Source organism: Salvia miltiorrhiza, chromosome 3 (assembly GCF_028751815.1).
Source record: "Salvia miltiorrhiza cultivar Shanhuang (shh) chromosome 3, IMPLAD_Smil_shh, whole genome shotgun sequence".
NCBI classification, from domain to species: domain Eukaryota; kingdom Viridiplantae; phylum Streptophyta; class Magnoliopsida; order Lamiales; family Lamiaceae; genus Salvia; species Salvia miltiorrhiza.
In genome coordinates, this window is record NC_080389.1 from 16,820,649 (window position 1) to 16,838,328 (window position 17,680).

Below are 17,680 nucleotides of genomic sequence, written 5' to 3' on the forward strand. Positions count from 1 at the left end.
ATGTTTTCCAACTTTAGATAAAAATAAAATTGCATAAAATTGTGCAGGGGTTCAATTTTAATTAGAATTTATTTTAATTAAACTCAAATAACAATTTAATTAATTAATTAATTAAACTTATGGAGTAATAATCAAATAGAGGGGTGGGGCCAGGCTGCACCGGCAGTGACATTTGAGCCTGCATTTGAACATAAATTATGATTTAGCCCACAAAAAAACAAAAGAAAAGGAAACGAATAGAAAAGGAGAGTAGGAGTAGCAATAATCTCATTAGAACTACCTTATTAATTTGAGGAAGAAATTAGACACCAAGTTCCATGACTGAAAGAAGAAAGCACACCAAGCACTATACATTCCAACAACAGAAACTCTTATTACATATTTGAATCCCCTCATAGCCATATCATCCTAATCAGATGCAGCTCAGTTGGTAAGACGCTTCAGGGCTCGAACGTGGGAGTTTGATGAGCGGGAGACGAAACAGCACGGTACAACAACCTATCCGAAAGACGGCGGTAAGGATCGGCATCACGCTTCTCTATCAAGTAAGCCATGCATCTCTCAACCTCAGACTTCAACTGCAGGTAAAACTCCTTGGCCTTCACCCTGTCCGTCAGCAGCTCCCCCCGCCCCTCCGTCTCCATCGGCTTCCCAAACAGGAAATAGAAGCGGCCGGGCACCTTCGGGTAGAACCCCGGCACGTAGAAGAACTGCTCCGCGATCTTCCCCTTCACCTCCTTCCCGGCCCTCACTCTAGGCATGTTATCATTCTCACTCTTGATCACCTTGTTCAGAAATGGGATCTTCATGAGATCGTTATAGTCGAGGAACAACTCGAGCAAATCATCCTCCCCGACCACCCCAAACGGCACGATCTTGGCGCCGTACTTGGCCGCCACCCTCACGAACTCCGGCTCCTCCGGCCAGAAGAGCTTGTAGGCCTCCCCCTTGCGGTGCAGCGCCTCCCTCACCCCGCCCGGGTAGAGCAGCACGTGGCACTTCGCCTGCAGTGATCTGCAGAGGTTGGCTGCCGAGACAGGTATGGCTCCGAACACTTTGAAGTAATCGAACCCTGAGGTCTCCTGCAGAGCTGCTTCCATGTCCTTGCTGAATATCCATGGATGAGTCAGGCCGTGAACCATCACTCTCTTCTCCCGCAGAAACTCCTCCGCGATGGTGGTGATCTCCGCCCCGATCAGCATGTGGTAGCCCACGAGCAGCACGGGGCCGTCGTCGGGCACCCCCGCCAGCCCCCGCACGACACCCCCGTCCGCGAGGGTCGACAGCATCACGGGGCTCACGGCCAAGCGCAGCGCCCCGAGCAGGTGGTCGAACACGTAGTTAAACTCCGACCTGCTCGGGGGCAGAAAGTCGGCGACGGCGTCGCGGCGTCGGGAGCGGCGGTACATGTGGTTTCCCTTGAGAACGGTGAGGAGATTGATGCCGTCTTCCAGCAGGAGGAGGTGGCCGTTGTCTCTGAAGAAACGGACCTTGGAGTTGGCGAGCAAGGACGAGAGGCGCCGCGCCTCGTCCTTGCTCGGGAGCATGGAGTCGCGGCCGCTTGCGAGGATGAGGGTCTCGTTTTTGACGGCGTGGAGGCGGGAGTTGGAGGAGGCGGCGCCGGCTTTGAGGAGCTTGAGCTTCCACTGCAAGGTTTGCTTTGGAAGGATATCGGTGAGGCTGAAAATGCCAGCGGCTAAAGAGGAGAGGTCGTGGAGGAGCCTCTGCAGGTGTTTTGCAGGAGGGATCCATGTTTTGGCGGCGTTTGAGACGCTGGCCATCTTGATGGGATCGCCGCAGGTGGCGGCCAGCAGGCAAGGGAGTAACTTCTCAGGAATGATCTCAAGAAAGGGGAGCAGTGGCTGGAGCTGTGACCTATCAAACGACGTCGCTGCAATGTAAAATACTTGCTCACATTTAAAAATGCATAAAAACTACTACTCACTTTTCATATTAAAAAGAAGACATATTTATTCTTAATAAATTCTTCAGCCGTTTCACTCACTAAAAATGACTTGTATTTCATTTTAAATTGACCCGTTACAAGTGGTATAATATTTTGTAAGTGACAAAATTAACTCTTAAAAAGTGTAAATACTCTTAATCAATTTACAAACAAATTATTGTATGTTGTCGTTGATGTTATTGCAATCACTACTGCTTCTATTGTCAAAATTTCTATTTTTTAGCTCATGTTTATCTTTACACAAAATACACGTTTACATGTAATTGGCCGTGCGACTGTGTAATAGCTTAAAATTCATCTAATTTACTTACGTTAATTCGTGCATCATTTGAATGTGAAAACCTGCATTTACTAAAATTGGCAAAATATATTCCTACTCCTACATGTTCAAGGGTAAAAGTGTAGCCGCTGCCACCTTTAACTAATTTATAAATTCTCCTTAATTCGTATAATCAAAAATTTTGTGCCTTTATAATGAAAAGTAGGGAATACGTATATTATAAAATAAATTATAAATAATAATAAAAAGGGTAAATATCATGAAAACCCCTGAAGTATACTCGCTTTATCAAAAATACCCTGAAACTTTCAAAATGTTCTCTAAACCCTCAAACTATCAGATTTTTATCAAATATATCCCGCATCTATATTCCGGTAACCAAATACGTGATGTGGCTCGCCGGATGCCACAATGTAATTTATATTCAATTTTTTTTTAAATGCAATAGCAAAAACGACACCGTTTCATACCATATCATTTAAAAAAGATCCACTAAATTCTAAAAGCACTCCTCCACAATCTCCAAACTCAATACTCTTCCCCCAATCTTCCCCAAATTCATTGTATAATTCTCAATTATTCCCAAACTCGTTGTCTATTCTCAAATTATTGTATGCTGTCGTTGGTGTCATTGCAGTCATTACCGCCGTCACGGTCAATATTTCAAGTTTAGCTCATGTTTATGTTTATACGAAATGCAAATAATACATACCTACGTGTAATTAGGTGGTGCAAATGTGTATTAACTTAAAATTGATCTAATTTATTCTTGCACGTTAATTTGTGCATTTGCTAAGATTGGCATAATATATTCCTAGGAATGAGATTCAGTGTACCACACTTTATGTCCCATTTTGTGTTCCACTTTCAATTTTATTTATTTTCTTATATATTTTTTCTTCAATTTCAACTTTATATGCTTTAGTTTAATTTTGTGATTATTAACTAGGGTTTATTCCATCAATTTAGGGTATATAATTATTTTTTATAATTTAATTTCACTTTTATTAGTTAATAATAGGTTAATAAATTCAAAGTCATGGTATATACTTTTTAAAAAATTTAATTTTTTAAAATAAAAATTAAATATAATTCATAGTATCATAATAAATTTTATTTTTATAAAAAATATTTTTAAAATAATAGATATAAGAATGAGACACAGTGGCACACATAAAATTGTGGGACACTGGATCTCATCCCTCATATTCCTAGTGCCACATGTTCAAGGGTAAAATAGTAAAAATAGATATTTTTAATAAGGATTAATAGTGTTTTAAGTTCCGAACTTTCAGCATTTTCTATAAAATGTTCAGAACTTTCATTTTCTCCTAAAAAGTCCCGAACTTTCAACTTTTTTCATAAAATGTCCCGCTATACAAAATTCGATGATGAAAATGTGACAAATAATCCCGAACTTTCAACATTTTCCACCAACCGTGGTTCCTAATATGGTTTTTCAACAACGAAGATTTTCAAAATATTTCATCCGTGCGAGATAAGTTATCTTTCTGTCACCAAATTTTATATAGCGAGATATTTTATGGAAAAAGTTGAAAGTTCGGGATTTTTTAGTAGAAAATGAAAGTTCGGGATATTTTATGGAAAATACTGAGTTGGTTGATGACGGGAACCTGGATTGACCAATATGAGCACTATATCTGGAGCAGGATTTGCAGCTGCTACAGAGAGAGCGAGACAGGCCCCGAAGGAGTCACCAAGCAGGTATATAGGCATGCCCGGAGACGAAGCATGCTCCGCCTCCACCGCTTCTCCCACAAACTCCACCAGCTCCTCGTACGGCGTCCGATCCTCCGCCGGCACCTGCATACACCGCACTCGGAACACCTTCCCCATCGCCTTGTGGTGCAACACCATTCCCATCCCCACACCGTCGATCCCTGCATTTCACAAAATTAACAACCTCCAATAATTGCTCCACTTAATTTGTGTATTTGAGTACCAGGCAAATAGAGGAGAGGAGGAGAGTCGTCGAGAGGTGGGCCGGCTTCGCTGGGGCAGAACCATCGAGGCGGGCCGCCATCGGAGTTGATCATAAGTTTAGTACTTGCTTGAATGTAGTCCCTCGCTGTCTGAGTCCCGTACCCGTCGTCCCACAGGGGCTTCAGTTCCTTCTCCCTCGTTGCAGCGGCTACTGTCGATGACCTGTGAAGCGAGGTCGGAGGCGATAAGCGGATTGAGTTTGCTTCAAGGCGAATTTTGATGGGGTTTTTCGATGACTTGTGTGACGGTCTTGGATCGTGCAGCGAGGTCGGAGGCGATGTGCAGAGTCTCATCATCGTGTTTGCTTGCATTGGGATTTAGCTGCAGATTTTGATGGGAGTTTTCAACACTATTCATTCATTCACTCAAGTGTTTGCACAAGTCCAAGTTTTGGGAAGAGAGGAAGTTTGTTTGTTGAGGAAAGCAGCTTTGCCACATTTGCTTGTGCCTCACATAAAGATTGTGATGATAAATTTTAGATGTGGAAGATTTTTAGTTGGAACGGAAATTGTAGCTTTGCTCAAAACATGCCTTAATAAAAGGTGAATGAATCAAAGCTCAAGTAAGATGTTGTATGTTGCCCCTTTAGACTTTAGAGATAGGATGACATCATCTAACTTATACTCTCTCTGTCCATTAAAAAAAGTCCTAGAAGGGGACGACACGAGTTTTAACAAAAAAATAGTTGAGCGTATTATGAGTAAAGAAGGGGTCTCACATATAAATTAGTGTTAATAATAATAATTAATTGTATTGTGAATGGAGAAATGAGCCCATCATGTGATAGAAATTTTTCAAAATTGTAAAAAGATTAATTTTTGTGGACATCCCAAAAATGTCAAAAAGAGACTATTTTTTGTAGATGGATGAAGTAGTTTTTTATGCTTAACCGTATTAATTATTAATTTTAGTATTTTATCATAATTTATTATAAATTATATAATGAACTCTAATTAATGAATTTATCACTAAAGTAAAATTTGTAAGAATATATTATGTGGAGTTAACTAACTAAAATAGAGAAAAATCGTAATTAATTATTATTATATAGTTTAATATTTTAAATATGTTCAAAGTTAATGAAATTAAAAGTCAAATAGAGAAAATAATACATAAATTACAACATAAAGTTTTAAATATTCTAACTAGAATCAATTTTATTTTTTATAAGAAGGAAAAAGGAAAAAGGAAACAAGTTAATGAAATTAAAAGTCAAATAGATAAGATATTAGATTTAAGTTTTATAAAAAAGAAAGAAAAAAGAGAAAAAACCCTTGAAAGCACAAGAACGCAGACTAGGGGGTTCGAAACTCAAAAATGAGCTCGTCAAACGTTTAGCCAGTGCTTGATCAATTAGCATTTGCATCCCCTGATTAACCTGTTCCTCTAACCTACTAATACGACTAACAATATCCTCCGGAGCAGGAATGAACGAATCCTTACCCTCGCGTTTGTCCGCATTCTCTGCGGAGAAGCAAGAGCAACAGCCTTGTCGCCAAGCTGTTTCGCTGGGTTGCTCAAACTCGAGCCATCCGGAGCCTCCATCTCCAAAGTTTCCTCCACATCCGAGTCCTCCTTATCAATAACCAAGTCATTGTCCTCCTCATCCGGACCCGACCGTCTCACCCTAGACGACCGACTAAGCCCACGCTCATTAGAAACTACTTCTTTGGCAGTTGTCGAGAGTCCCACCTGTGTCATGCCATCCTCAGTCTGCTTTCCTTTACTTCCTGCCACTTCCTCAACAATTTTATCACCCTCAACGTCCTCATCATCAAGCACGTCAAACCGGTTTGAGACATCCACGAGAAGCAGTTCGTTTCCTTGATCAGCACAAGAATGGTAGCCAAATCTGGCCCCGACATATGATCCTTCGCAATATCCCCCTAATCCTTTGTGATATTATCTTGTCCTCTAGGCTGCCAAGAGGGATTCCTACCCCAGGCTTTAGGAAGCTCCTTCAATTTGGGGGCGGCAGCAATCGAAGCTTTGTTTTCTCCAACATCAACATTAGATTTTAGCATCTTTCGACATTTATCCGTATAGTGGCCAGTAATTTTGCAACGTGAGCAAAACAACAGCAAAGTTTCAAAGCCAAATTGAATATGAAAAGCATTGTTACCATCATCATATATATTGATTCCAGAAGAGGCTTTGCCATATCCACTTCGACCAGAACACGAGCAAAGTGTCCCGCTTGTCCATGCGCCGAGGCGTGATCAATACGTAACAGATGTCCCAGCGCATAACCAATCCCTGCTATAATCTCTTGAATCCACATCTCCACAGGCAGATAATAAATGCGCACCCAAATCTCAGCTAAAAGAAGCTTCCTTATATGGGTTTGAAATAGCGACTACATTCACGAAGTCGAACTTGCCCGTTGATAGCTCTAAAACAACTTTCTTCTTAGCTTTTCTTTTATCGTTCAGCGTTGAGAAATTCACCGTGAAAAAGCTTTTGGCCATAAGGATGAATTGACAATCAAAGCATTGCCATAATTGTTGTAGTTCAGTTTTGATATCTTCCAACGGATGTGGCTTGTCTCCTTTACGGAGAATAACCCTACCAAATAAGGCAAACTTGAATTCATCTAACCGCTTTTGATAAGCGATTTGTGGGACCAATAGCGTCACAACCTCTCCCTCAAGAGAAGGTTGAAGAGCACGCAGACCGTAGACGGCAACGTCCAATTTCTTGAGCATAGGTTGAACCTTGGCAGCAAACGAATCTGCCGGACGATCAATCGTCGTTGAGCAATCATTAGCGGTTGCTACCAACGACGATGTAGGATCACACTGCTTTGTAGCCGCCATCAACGCAAGGCCGTGCGCAGATGTCGACAATTTAGGCCTGGCTGAGGAAGGATGAGAACCAGACATGGAGCCAGTCTCTGTCATCGGAGAGAGGCCGTGAACTGGAGGAGCTTTATTGACAGCGTCAAATTTCAAGAAAATCAGAGGCAGATTGATGCCGGAGCGATCCACCATCCGAACACTGCCAGAAGGGCTGCTGCCGGACGGACGAATCTTGTTGGAAGGAGTGCTGCCGGGGACGGATTAGTCGCCACCTTGTTGAGCCCACTGGTATGTATCACCTGGAGAGAACTCACAGCAGAGGTCGCCAAAGTCGGCGTTGCCTTCGAAGGGGCGTCGACCCTACTCTGAGGAAGAACAGTGGGTGTGGCCGGAGCAGTCGTCGACGTCTGAGTCGGAGAAGGCATGACGGCGGTAGTTTAGGGTTTTGGAAGAGAGAACATGGCGGTTGCCGCCTTTCAAAAATCACTAAAAATTTAATGAAATCTATATATTATATAAAAGAGCAGTATAACTGCTATTTTTTCCCACCAAAATTTCTCTCTTCTCATTTTTCTTTCGGGCCAACACCATACGCGAGTGGGAACAAACTCTCGTTGCTGTCCTTCATCACTGCAACAAACAAAATACCCCTATTCTTGCCCTTCAAGTGTGTGCCGTCGACGACAATCACTGGCCGTAAGCTGAACATGAAAGGGGTAGCCGAAGCTGCAAGAGCAACAAATAAGTGTTTGAATCGGCCATCATCATCAACTTCCCACTCCACCATCGAATCGGGATTGGATTGTCTCAACATGTATAAGTACTTGGGCAGCATCTCGAAGGACTGATCATGTCGACCATAAACCATCTCAGTCGCTCGATTACGGGCTCGCAATGCAACATCGTACTTGATCTGTACGCCAAACTCACGTCGCAGCTCCAGCTGGATGGCCTTCGGCTTCAAGATCTCACAATCGTCGTGTATTTTCTGTGCTAAATATGCTGCGACGACTTTTGCGGGGGCCTTTATTCGCGCTACGTGCCCTAGATCACCGTCGCATGAGTGCTCATTGGTGAACTTATACACTCCCCAAATGGCTCCATCTTGTGACGATGCATGGAGCTTGAAGGGGCACGTATCTGAATGCTTGCATTTGAAGTAAATTCGTCTGCTGTCTGATTTGGTGACAGAAAATTCCTTGCCCTGCTTCATGTTCCACAGACCGATTGCAACGATCAGATCATCTTTGCTATTGAAATACATATTCTTTGACAACTCCCGAGGCAGTAGCTGATAATCTTCAATATCCACAAGTGTCGCTGCAGCGTCCAACGGGATAACCGGAACTAACCAATTAGTTAGTTCATCTGCTCCAGGAACCTGTTCGTCATCATCGTCATCGATCTGCAAATTCTGCCAACCTGCATATTCAATCCCCGCCCTTCTCACGTTCTCTGGCTCCGACAAGTCTTCAGAGGTGCTTGTATCAGTCTCGGCTTCAGACGATGGAACATAATCTTCATCTACATTATCAGCATTCTCCACAAACTGAGGCTCGTTTGTATATTGATCATCAGTTGGACCCCAACAACGATCAGTTGTTAGGTGATCGTAATTGTACGGATTTGGCTCATCCCATGAAGGTCAACCCGTTGACTGATCATTACCCCAAGTGACCGACGGTTCACCAATTTCTTGCGCCGATGAATCTCCGGCTGATAGGTCTAAATAAGCATATCTTTGGATTCCTTCCAATCCGTTCCCACCTTCGAATGTTGCACTAGATTCACCTCCATATGCGGAAGATTGAGGGAGATCGAACGAAGGAACATACACTCCTCCACTATAATCGTCTTCGACAACATAAATCTCAGGAAAATATGGCTGGGACACCAACAACTGAAGCAAATCATTGTCATCGGCAAGAAGATTTTTACTGTATACCCTGCCATTTAATCCCTTCGTCAAATAATACAAGCTGTAATTAGTGCTCAATGAATTCTCCAACATCAGGTGATTTATCATGTACACCGTAGTGGCCATTGTGTCTCCGAAAATATGCAAACTCTTAGAAGAGCCGCCGATGTACTCATAACCATTGAAGGCACCTCCATAATTAACCACAAAGTATCTCCCATATTCATTCATCTACAGAAAAAATAATAAATAAATAAATATATGATGTAAAGGGAATAAAATGTAAAAATACAACATATAACATGTTAATACACTCGAAAAACATCTGTCCGCCCGGGGAAGTTTCCGAGGAAATGTGTCCGGCCGTGTATTACATAATATATAATTACACACGGCCGGACACATTTTCAAGGACACTTGTCCGGGCGGACACATGATTTTCGAGCATATTAACATGATTTATGTAGCAATATATATGTATAGAACTGAAATGTAAGTAATAATTACTAATTAATACTTTAAAACATGATAGAATGTGCTCTAATTCACATGTATTTCCTTCAAACGTAGCTTTAAATCATAGTATGCTATAATATGCTAATAATTCACATAAGCATATAGGATCAAACAAAACATTGAAGATAAACAATAACCAACTTAAATTACATTTCAAACGTAAAATGACATACCTTTAAACGTTCGGATGAGAGAATTCACAAATAATAGCTTCGCCACTTGGAAAATATTATAAACAAAGATAATAGCTATTGAGTTTTAGTGTTTTTTCACTTTGAGTGTTCGGATGAGAGAATTTCTATCGGATGAGAGAATTCACTCATATATAAACAAAGATTCCTTCATTTCACGTGAATTTCAATGAAATTAGAGTGTTTGAAATGAATACTTTACTGACAAGGCTATTTCACATCATATTTGTCATTTATCATCAATTTAAAAAAAAATTATGTCCATTAATTGAAGGCTAATTAATCGATGGAATATAAATACTAAAAATTAACACAATCGATATTAGCACTCAAAACACACAATGGAACCAAAAAAACATATGTTCGACCAGAACAAATATGTGTCCGACCGGTGAAACCTTGTGTCCGGTCGGACACTTGTTTTTTCCGGTCGGACACATTTTTTTTTTGTTCCAACGTGTGTTTTGAGTGCTAATATCGATTGTGTTAATTTTTAGTATTTATTTTCCAGATTAATTAGCCTACGATTTACTTCTAAAACCTTCGATTTTAATTCAAAAATAAATATATACTCCATCCGTCCCGGTAATCTTGTCCCGTTTCTTTTCGGCACGGGTATTAAGGAGAATTGTATTAGAGGTTAAGTTGTATAGCCCACATATTTAATTATATTGTTAATTGATTTAAGTATTGATAACAAAGCAACAATTAATTCTTCAAAATTATGCTGCCGACGTCGCTCTCAACTCCGGCAAGCCGGCGCCGGCGCCGACATCCTTCCTTTCCCCTCGTCTGTCTCTCTCCACCCACTACACACCATCATTCAAACAACCAACAAAAAAATTTAACACACATCATTTCCCCCAAATTCAAGAAGTGTTTATAGAAATTCAAGAAATTAAAGAAACACACCATCATTCTTCACTGATCATTCTTCACAGACCGACATAGATCGCAGATTCAGCGCAGCGGAGCAACGCCACCACCGCCCGCCGCCGCGCAGATCTCAGATTCAGAGCAGCGCAACACCTCGCAACATCTCAGATCTCAGATTTCTACAGGTGGTGGCGAAGAGGCGAGAGGCGGAGGCGATGAGGTGGAGAGAGAGGTGGAGACGGAGAAGGGAAGCTGATGGCGAGGCAAGAGAAGAGGGAGTTTAGGGCTTAGATCTGTGCTCGACGGATTTACAGAGAGGGAAGGAGGGAGGCGGCGACGGCGGCGGAACAGAGGAGGAGAGGCGAAGCACCATGAATAGAGGGGGAAGAGGGGGGCGGCGCCGACGGAGCATTCATGGGGGAGCGGATTTACAGAGGGGGAAGGGGGGAGGCGGCGGCGGCGGCGGAACAGAGGGGGAAGACGGGGGCGGCGCCGGTGGAACAAAGGGGAAGTGAGCGGCGGCTCCGATGGATTTGCAGAGGGGAAGTGAGCGGCGGCTTTAGAAAGAGGCGAGAGAGACGAGAGAGTAGGATGAGTGAGAAATAAAGAGGGTGAGAGAGACGAGAGAGTAGGATGAGTGAATTAATTAGGATGTTGTTTAATTAACTAATCTTAAACTTTGCCAAAAAAGGAAATGAGACAAGATTATTGGGACAACCCAAAAAGGAAAGTGGGACAATATTATTGGGACAGAGGGAGTATTATTTTTTGTTTCAGTCTTTCACTTGTTCCAACAATAATTTGACCGATTTCAATCTTTAATTCATGACATTGATGTTTTTCTTACACTTCAACAACTTTTGTAAGGCTTTGTCATAGATGTGTAAGAATTTTTGTGGAAAACAATGCACAACCATCACATTCAAAGGGCATTTTCGGTTCTTCACACTATTAGGGCATGGATTGCTTTACATAGTAAGAGAGGGCATTTTTCAAATTTTGCATAAGAGAATGGGCATTTTAAATTTCGCCTCAAATTAAAATTTGATGAAGGTTAAATAATTTTTAGATAATTAACCATTAAAATAATATGCCTAGAGCCTAGTATTAGAGCACGATTCGATCGATTTCAAACTGAGAATTTATTAAAATATTCTCATAAAAGAAACATTTAGTATAATGATAAAAGGACTAACTGTCAAACAATAGAACAACTTTTATAATTTTTAAAATTTGAATTAAAATACATCAGTATTCGATTTTTATTATAAAATTAAATGGCCTCCAAATTGATTAGTAGTATGATCTAATTTCTTAAAAAACGAAAATAATGGGGAAAGGCAAACGTAGTCGTTTTGACTAATACAAAAAAAAAAAAAAACAATTTAGAGAGAGAGAGAGAGAGACTTTGAAGCTCATACAATACTTCGGTTAATAATGGATATGAAAGCTAGTATTCATAATTTTTGTGATGGTGGAGAACCTTTGAAGTTTAAACTTCTTATTTTAGCAACAAAAAACAAAAGAGTAGAAAAATGAGTAGTAGCCTTGTGCAAATCCAAACTTGGTTCAAGAATCCCGATTCCACTGGTTTATGTAAAAACACTTGTAATTCACACCCAAGCGGAGAAACTATCTTCACTCTCAAGAGGCAATTTGAACTCAAACACCAAATTCAAATCGTAAATGGAAGAAGAACTGCTCACGCGGCGCGAAAGGGGATAATCTGCAATGGCTTCTTGTTGCCCGTGGATCCATGGGCGCCAAGCATTGATTCACAGAGCATAGCATCGCAGCTCTTCGCTTTCTCTCTCTTCCCCTATCTGGGTTTCCTTTATTTCATCACCAAATCCAAGTCTGCCCCAAAACTCACTCTCTTTGGCTTCTACTTTTTGCTTGCTTTCGTCGGCGCTACGAGTAAGCTGTTTTTTAAGCTCTTCTAAATTTGAATTGCGGCTTTCTTTCTTAGAATTTCAGTTCTGTATATTGTTGGGAGCATTAGGGTTTCTTTTTGTGCTGTATGTAATTGTAGTGAAAAGGGATTGCTTTTGGAAAGATGGAATCTTTTTCATTGTATGACACGATTTAGCAGTTCTATCTGTTTTAGAAGGCAACGTAAGAAGTCATTTGCTAATAGGATAGTGTGTGTTTATTTTGGTAATAATAATTTTTAATAAAAATCTCTTTTAGAAGGCAACATAAGAAATCATCTGCTAATTGTTGTAATCCCTTATGAATTTGGAACTTAAAGAAGGCTAAAGATTGAGTAAATTGGAAAGATATTCGTTCATTTTGAACACTCTTTAACCCTCAAATTTGAGACTTGTTGTGTTCTTTCAGTTTGAAACTGTAAATTCTATCTAATCTATATGTTTGAGCTTAACATTTTATCCTGTTTTAATCTTTCTCATCTTTCTCTGCAGTACCGGCTGGAATTTACGGTAGCATTCTTCAATAAGGCAACTTTTACTTCCTATATGATGTGAACAATAATTTGTGTCTTCTCTAATTCACTTCTTTCTTTACCCAATTTTGTGTTTCCAAACAGCAAAGGTGCACTATGGAACATCTTTGTCCAATGTAGATTGGCTACACGGTGGAGCTGAGTCGCTGCTTTCTCTGACCAACGTGTTCATTGTTTTAGGCCTCAGAGAGGCTCTTAGGAAAGCTGGAGATGGGAATGGTAACACGTCGAATTTTACCACTGAAGCCAAAGAGGAGGATAATTCATCGGTTAGGTGATCAATGTGACCCTTTGGTGCTCACAACCCCAGTAATGGCACTCTAGCGTGCTGCAATCATGTGAAGTTTTATTTTTATTCTGTAATTAATTCACGTGATGTCCATACTTGGGATGCATGAGATCATGCAAACCACTCTTTCAACTCTGCAAATGAACTTCTTAGGCAGGGATCCCATTTTTCATCTCTGTGTTATTCTTCATGTCTTGTCACTTATCTGCAGCTTGTCTTTCCAACGCTTTGCATGGTCTCTGATTATCTTATGTGAGGTCATATTTTCCTTTTAGTTCATTAGCAACATTGTAGGACCTGGTAGCTTACATGTATATCATGGTACTAATTGTATCTAGTATTCCCGGTTAATTATCCGTTTCTATGCTATTTCAGCAGATAAGGTTGTGATTCCTATACAACTTTAGAGGTGTCGTCGTTGAAGGGTTTTCCTTTTCTTTCTTGCTTCTTTTTCCGGTTGTATTTGTTTGGATGAACCATCGAATTCCAAATTGATAACTCCAAATGACTATTTTGTTGGTTAGGCTAATGTATTAGCAAAAGTTGAATAAAAAGAGTGATGACACTCTGATTCTATACATGAAGACTAGACTAACTAGACCGCTGAACTTGTTATTCATACATGCTTAGTCCTTGGTTTTCATCTCGTAACTGAAGCATCTGGATAAGTTCCTACAAGAATGTTATTCCCTAATCTTTATGATCAAGAATAGTGGTTGTGAAACCACGCCCTTCCCTCTTGTTTTCCACTTTCAGAAAGTTTGAACTTCGATTATGTGAAAAATCCGGGGACGTTGAATGGGAAATTTGGATCTATCTCTGCTGGTTCAATTGAAAACTCCATTCCCCCAATTGGAGAATTGTTTGTTGAGGCATGGGCTGACATTATGTCTGTGTTATCATTGCCCCCGTAGTCGTGGTCTCTCATCTGATATGTTGCAGTGGAGAAGCAATTTGATCCGGACGTGGCTGGAGAATAGAACAACGGGGAATATGTTCCTTGCAGGTGGTTGTCGTCAACCAGAGCAGAAATCGGATAACAATGATTTTCTTTTTCGTAGCATGCAAATGTCGATGGAAAAGAGAAGTAGGCTGGCATCTCCTGAATATCTGAGACCTCGGTGTTGACTCTGAGGTTAGCTCTAAAGTTTGAAAGCATTGGATTCTGTTCTAGTTGATCATAACATGAGTTGTTACTTTTGAGTTCTTGTTTTTCTGGTGATGTTGGTGGTGGAACTGCATTATTGAACTGTTTGCATGTGTGTGTTCCTTTGTATGTGATCTCAAATACGGTGGCATCTTCGTCTGATCTCTGCACTTGCTTCGTTGCCCAACAATTCCGGCCTTGGCGGTAGGTACACCGGTAATAGCTTCTGCAAAAAGACCATATATATTTTTCAGACCATATTCTCATGCAAATGTTTTTATTTGTGCCTTTGCAATCTATCTTTTTAGTCTGTCGTAATGTAAGTATCGAACAAAGTGGATTTCGCTTTTATGCCTTTTGATGTACAGAGAGAGAGAGAAAGAGAATGAACCTAGGATATTTAGCTCCCAAAATGTCTTTCTGCCCATACTTTCTCCAACTATATCCGTCATCGCCGGGCCCTTCAAGCCCGTTTTCGGAGTTGACTTTCACTTGTTCTGTCCAGGTAGGCTGCAATTTCCTGTGATATCAAACAAGAAATAGAATGTTAGTCAAAATTTTCCTCTCTATTGTTTTTGAGTGTCTATGATCATTTTACTGCTGTATCTATCTACCTTTTCTTAGATGCATAGCCCTGTTCTTGATATTCTTTGATATTCTTGTTCGTATCATCGCTTCTTGAACTTCCATCAGCAGAGATCGAAGACTCGGGAGCTGCAGCCTGAGCTCCCACGTGTGCTACTCCAACATGTCCACCACACTTTAGGATGCAAAGAGCCTTCTCAAAAGTCGATATTATCCTCTGCAGAATCAAGTCCTCGGCCTCAGAGTGAGACGTCGAGCACAGATGAAACCGGAGCTGCATGGCTTTCTCCATCCCTTGAGCTAATTCATCGGTGAGCACTTTCAGGTCCCATGTCGAAACCCGCTCCATTTTCTTACTTTTACTTTTGCTATGGCTCTCTTGCGGGAAAGATGGAGGGCCGATTTCCACGAAACGATGCTCGTTCAGCTTGGGACTGCTCTAGCTATGCAGCAAGGTAAGAATCTCTTTCATATATATGAAGATGGTGAAGAAAGAAGCTATTCTTTTCTCTTTTGCCCCTTTTTTAGTTACAAACAATGAATTTGGTTGAGAAAATGTGGTGCAACTTTCTTATATTGGAAAGCTAAGGGAATGTTATATATATATATGAGAGGAGGATAGGGTGATGCTGGTGAAGCTGATGAAACATTTGTATTTAAAGAAAACTTTTAGGATTGATTGAAGAAAGAAAATCATGTAGAAAAGAGTGGGAGAGTTGAAGTTTGACTGAGAAACCGAGTTTTTTCTTTGTGGACCAATAGTATTTTTGAGGGCTGACCGATTCAAACCTTCATAAAGTCTCATTTTCTGGATTTTTAATCACAAAGATTGTAGCATTCTGGTATTTTTTCAAAATATAAAAATAAAAATTTCGTATTTTATTTTATCACTATACTCTATTTACGATTTCATATCATCAATGTGTATGTGATATTGAATTTCTCGTGGTTCAAGAGTTAAATTTACTTGGAAATTTCCCATTTTTGCTATTGTACCCCGTGATTCATTTGCAAGTTGAGATGACTATTATTTTTTATTTTTTGTTTTTTTGGATTAAGTTGAGATGACTATTTGAGGTGTCTAGCACCATTGTACCTACTATTAATTCTATACGGTGTGACATTATGGAATCTACGATGATGACAACAACTATTTTTGGATATTTTGTCATGAAACTGTGTTTTATTATGGATTTATTTTATTATTGTATTATGATAGTGTCATTACAAAAATACATCCATAACATGAAGATAAAAATCTATAAAAATTATCTAATAGAAGACTTGGAATAAATTACAGGTAGAGAAACAAAAGTGGAACCAAAATTACCAATTATGGAAAGTGAATATATATTGACTCCTCGCTCTGGTGACAATAATAAGGAATTATGGCAAAAGAAAAATACACGAACTTTTAAAAAAGTTATAATTTTCACCTCAACTTTCAATTAAGCTAAAAAATACATGAATTTATATTTTTGTTGTAATTTTCACCTAAGTTTGACTTTCAACAAAATTAGAGTTTGATTGATAGTCGAAAATTCACCAGATGTTGGTCTAACTTCTGATGATGAAAGAGTATTTAGAAGTTCGGGAATCTAAAAAGGCAAAAATTAATATATTTGACTTAATTTTGACTATCAATTAAGCTCTAATTTCGTTGAAAGACAAATTTAAGTGAAAAGTACAACAAAAATATAAATTTATGTATTTTTTGGCTTAATTGAAAGTTCAAGTGAAAATTGCAACTTTTTTCAAAGTTCGTGTATTTTTTTGTCATATTTCCTAATAATAATAATAATAAGTACTATTTTTTTAGAATCACACACACTAGGTGACTTAAATCATCGATCTATAAAAACAAATGAAATATTATCGGGAGCAAATAATTCATATAGTCTTGAAATAATGACGTCGTTATGAGAAGAAACTACGTTTTAAATTAAGATTAGTTGCGAAAAGGTATAAACTACGGCCATAATTATATCTACAATCTAAACTTTTTTTGTAACTACTCACTCAGTTATGTAATGTCTTAGGCAGAATACTCACTACGATACCACCATGAATTTATTAAAAATAAAATTGAAATTTGATCTCTATGTGATTTACTACTGTTACAGAAAATAATATTTTATACATAAATTAGCAGTACCATAAAACAAGCATATTATATAAGATTGTGTAATGAATACTAATCTATATATATATGAAACACCAGTTTTTGTTCCCGTCAATTTTTCTCTTTCCTTTCACTATACATTTTTTCACATTTTCTCTCTCCTCTCTCTATCACACGTTTTTTTTCACTATTTTTTTCATACAATTTCTCTCTCTTCTACTCTCTCTTTCATACTTCAGTGATTTTCTTTAAAAAAATAAATAAAATTGATATATGGAAAGATATTCAATATGTATCTTAAATTAAAGATAATGACAAGATCTTTAATTTGGTATAAAAATCATAAAATATGAATTTGAAACAAATAAGTTATTGTAATTAAAAAATTTATGGTAATTATTTTTCTCACTCCTATTTCTTTTTCTCTATTCTTTTATGTTTTTATCTCTTCCTTTTTTTGCACTATTATTATTGTTGTTATTAATATTATATCGAAGTTGTTTTATTGTAATTTAATAATTGTT

At 39.2% G+C, this 17,680-nt stretch overlaps 3 protein-coding genes across 4 annotated transcripts; 1 reads left to right on the forward strand and 2 right to left on the reverse strand.

Moving 5' to 3' along the window:
* Nucleotides 1–50: 50 nt before the first annotated feature.
* On the reverse strand, nt 51–4,807 carry LOC131017892 (phytyl ester synthase 1, chloroplastic-like). 2 transcript variants are annotated; one of them, XR_009099915.1, is made up of 4 exons: nt 4,210–4,807; nt 3,881–4,147; nt 281–1,891; nt 51–178 (listed from the first exon to the last, which is right to left on the reverse strand). XR_009099915.1 is itself a non-coding variant. In XM_057946628.1 (3 exons), exons 1-3 carry the CDS (start codon nt 4,559–4,561, stop codon nt 441–443), a joined length of 2,070 nt encoding a protein of 689 aa, XP_057802611.1. In that variant the 5' UTR covers nt 4,562–4,752; the 3' UTR covers nt 257–440. The 2 variants fall into 2 exon arrangements, 1 of the variants encoding a protein (XP_057802611.1); XM_057946628.1 differs by lacking the exon at nt 51–178 and having other exon boundaries at nt 257–1,891; nt 4,210–4,752.
* A 7,134-nt stretch (nt 4,808–11,941) lies between these two features.
* Nucleotides 11,942–13,492, forward strand: LOC131017895 (uncharacterized). The gene is made up of 3 exons (XM_057946632.1): nt 11,942–12,466; nt 12,973–12,990; nt 13,098–13,492. The coding sequence occupies exons 1-3, from the start codon at nt 12,085–12,087 to the stop codon at nt 13,289–13,291; spliced, it is 594 nt and encodes a 197-aa protein (XP_057802615.1). The 5' UTR covers nt 11,942–12,084; the 3' UTR covers nt 13,292–13,492.
* Nucleotides 13,493–13,813: 321 nt separating this feature from the next.
* Nucleotides 13,814–15,689, reverse strand: LOC131017894 (probable WRKY transcription factor 53). Its single transcript, XM_057946630.1, has 3 exons — nt 15,064–15,689; nt 14,841–14,969; nt 13,814–14,675 (listed from the first exon to the last, which is right to left on the reverse strand). Exons 1-3 carry the CDS (start codon nt 15,381–15,383, stop codon nt 14,075–14,077), a joined length of 1,050 nt encoding a protein of 349 aa, XP_057802613.1. The 5' UTR covers nt 15,384–15,689; the 3' UTR covers nt 13,814–14,074.
* Between the last annotated feature and the right edge of the window lie 1,991 nt (nt 15,690–17,680).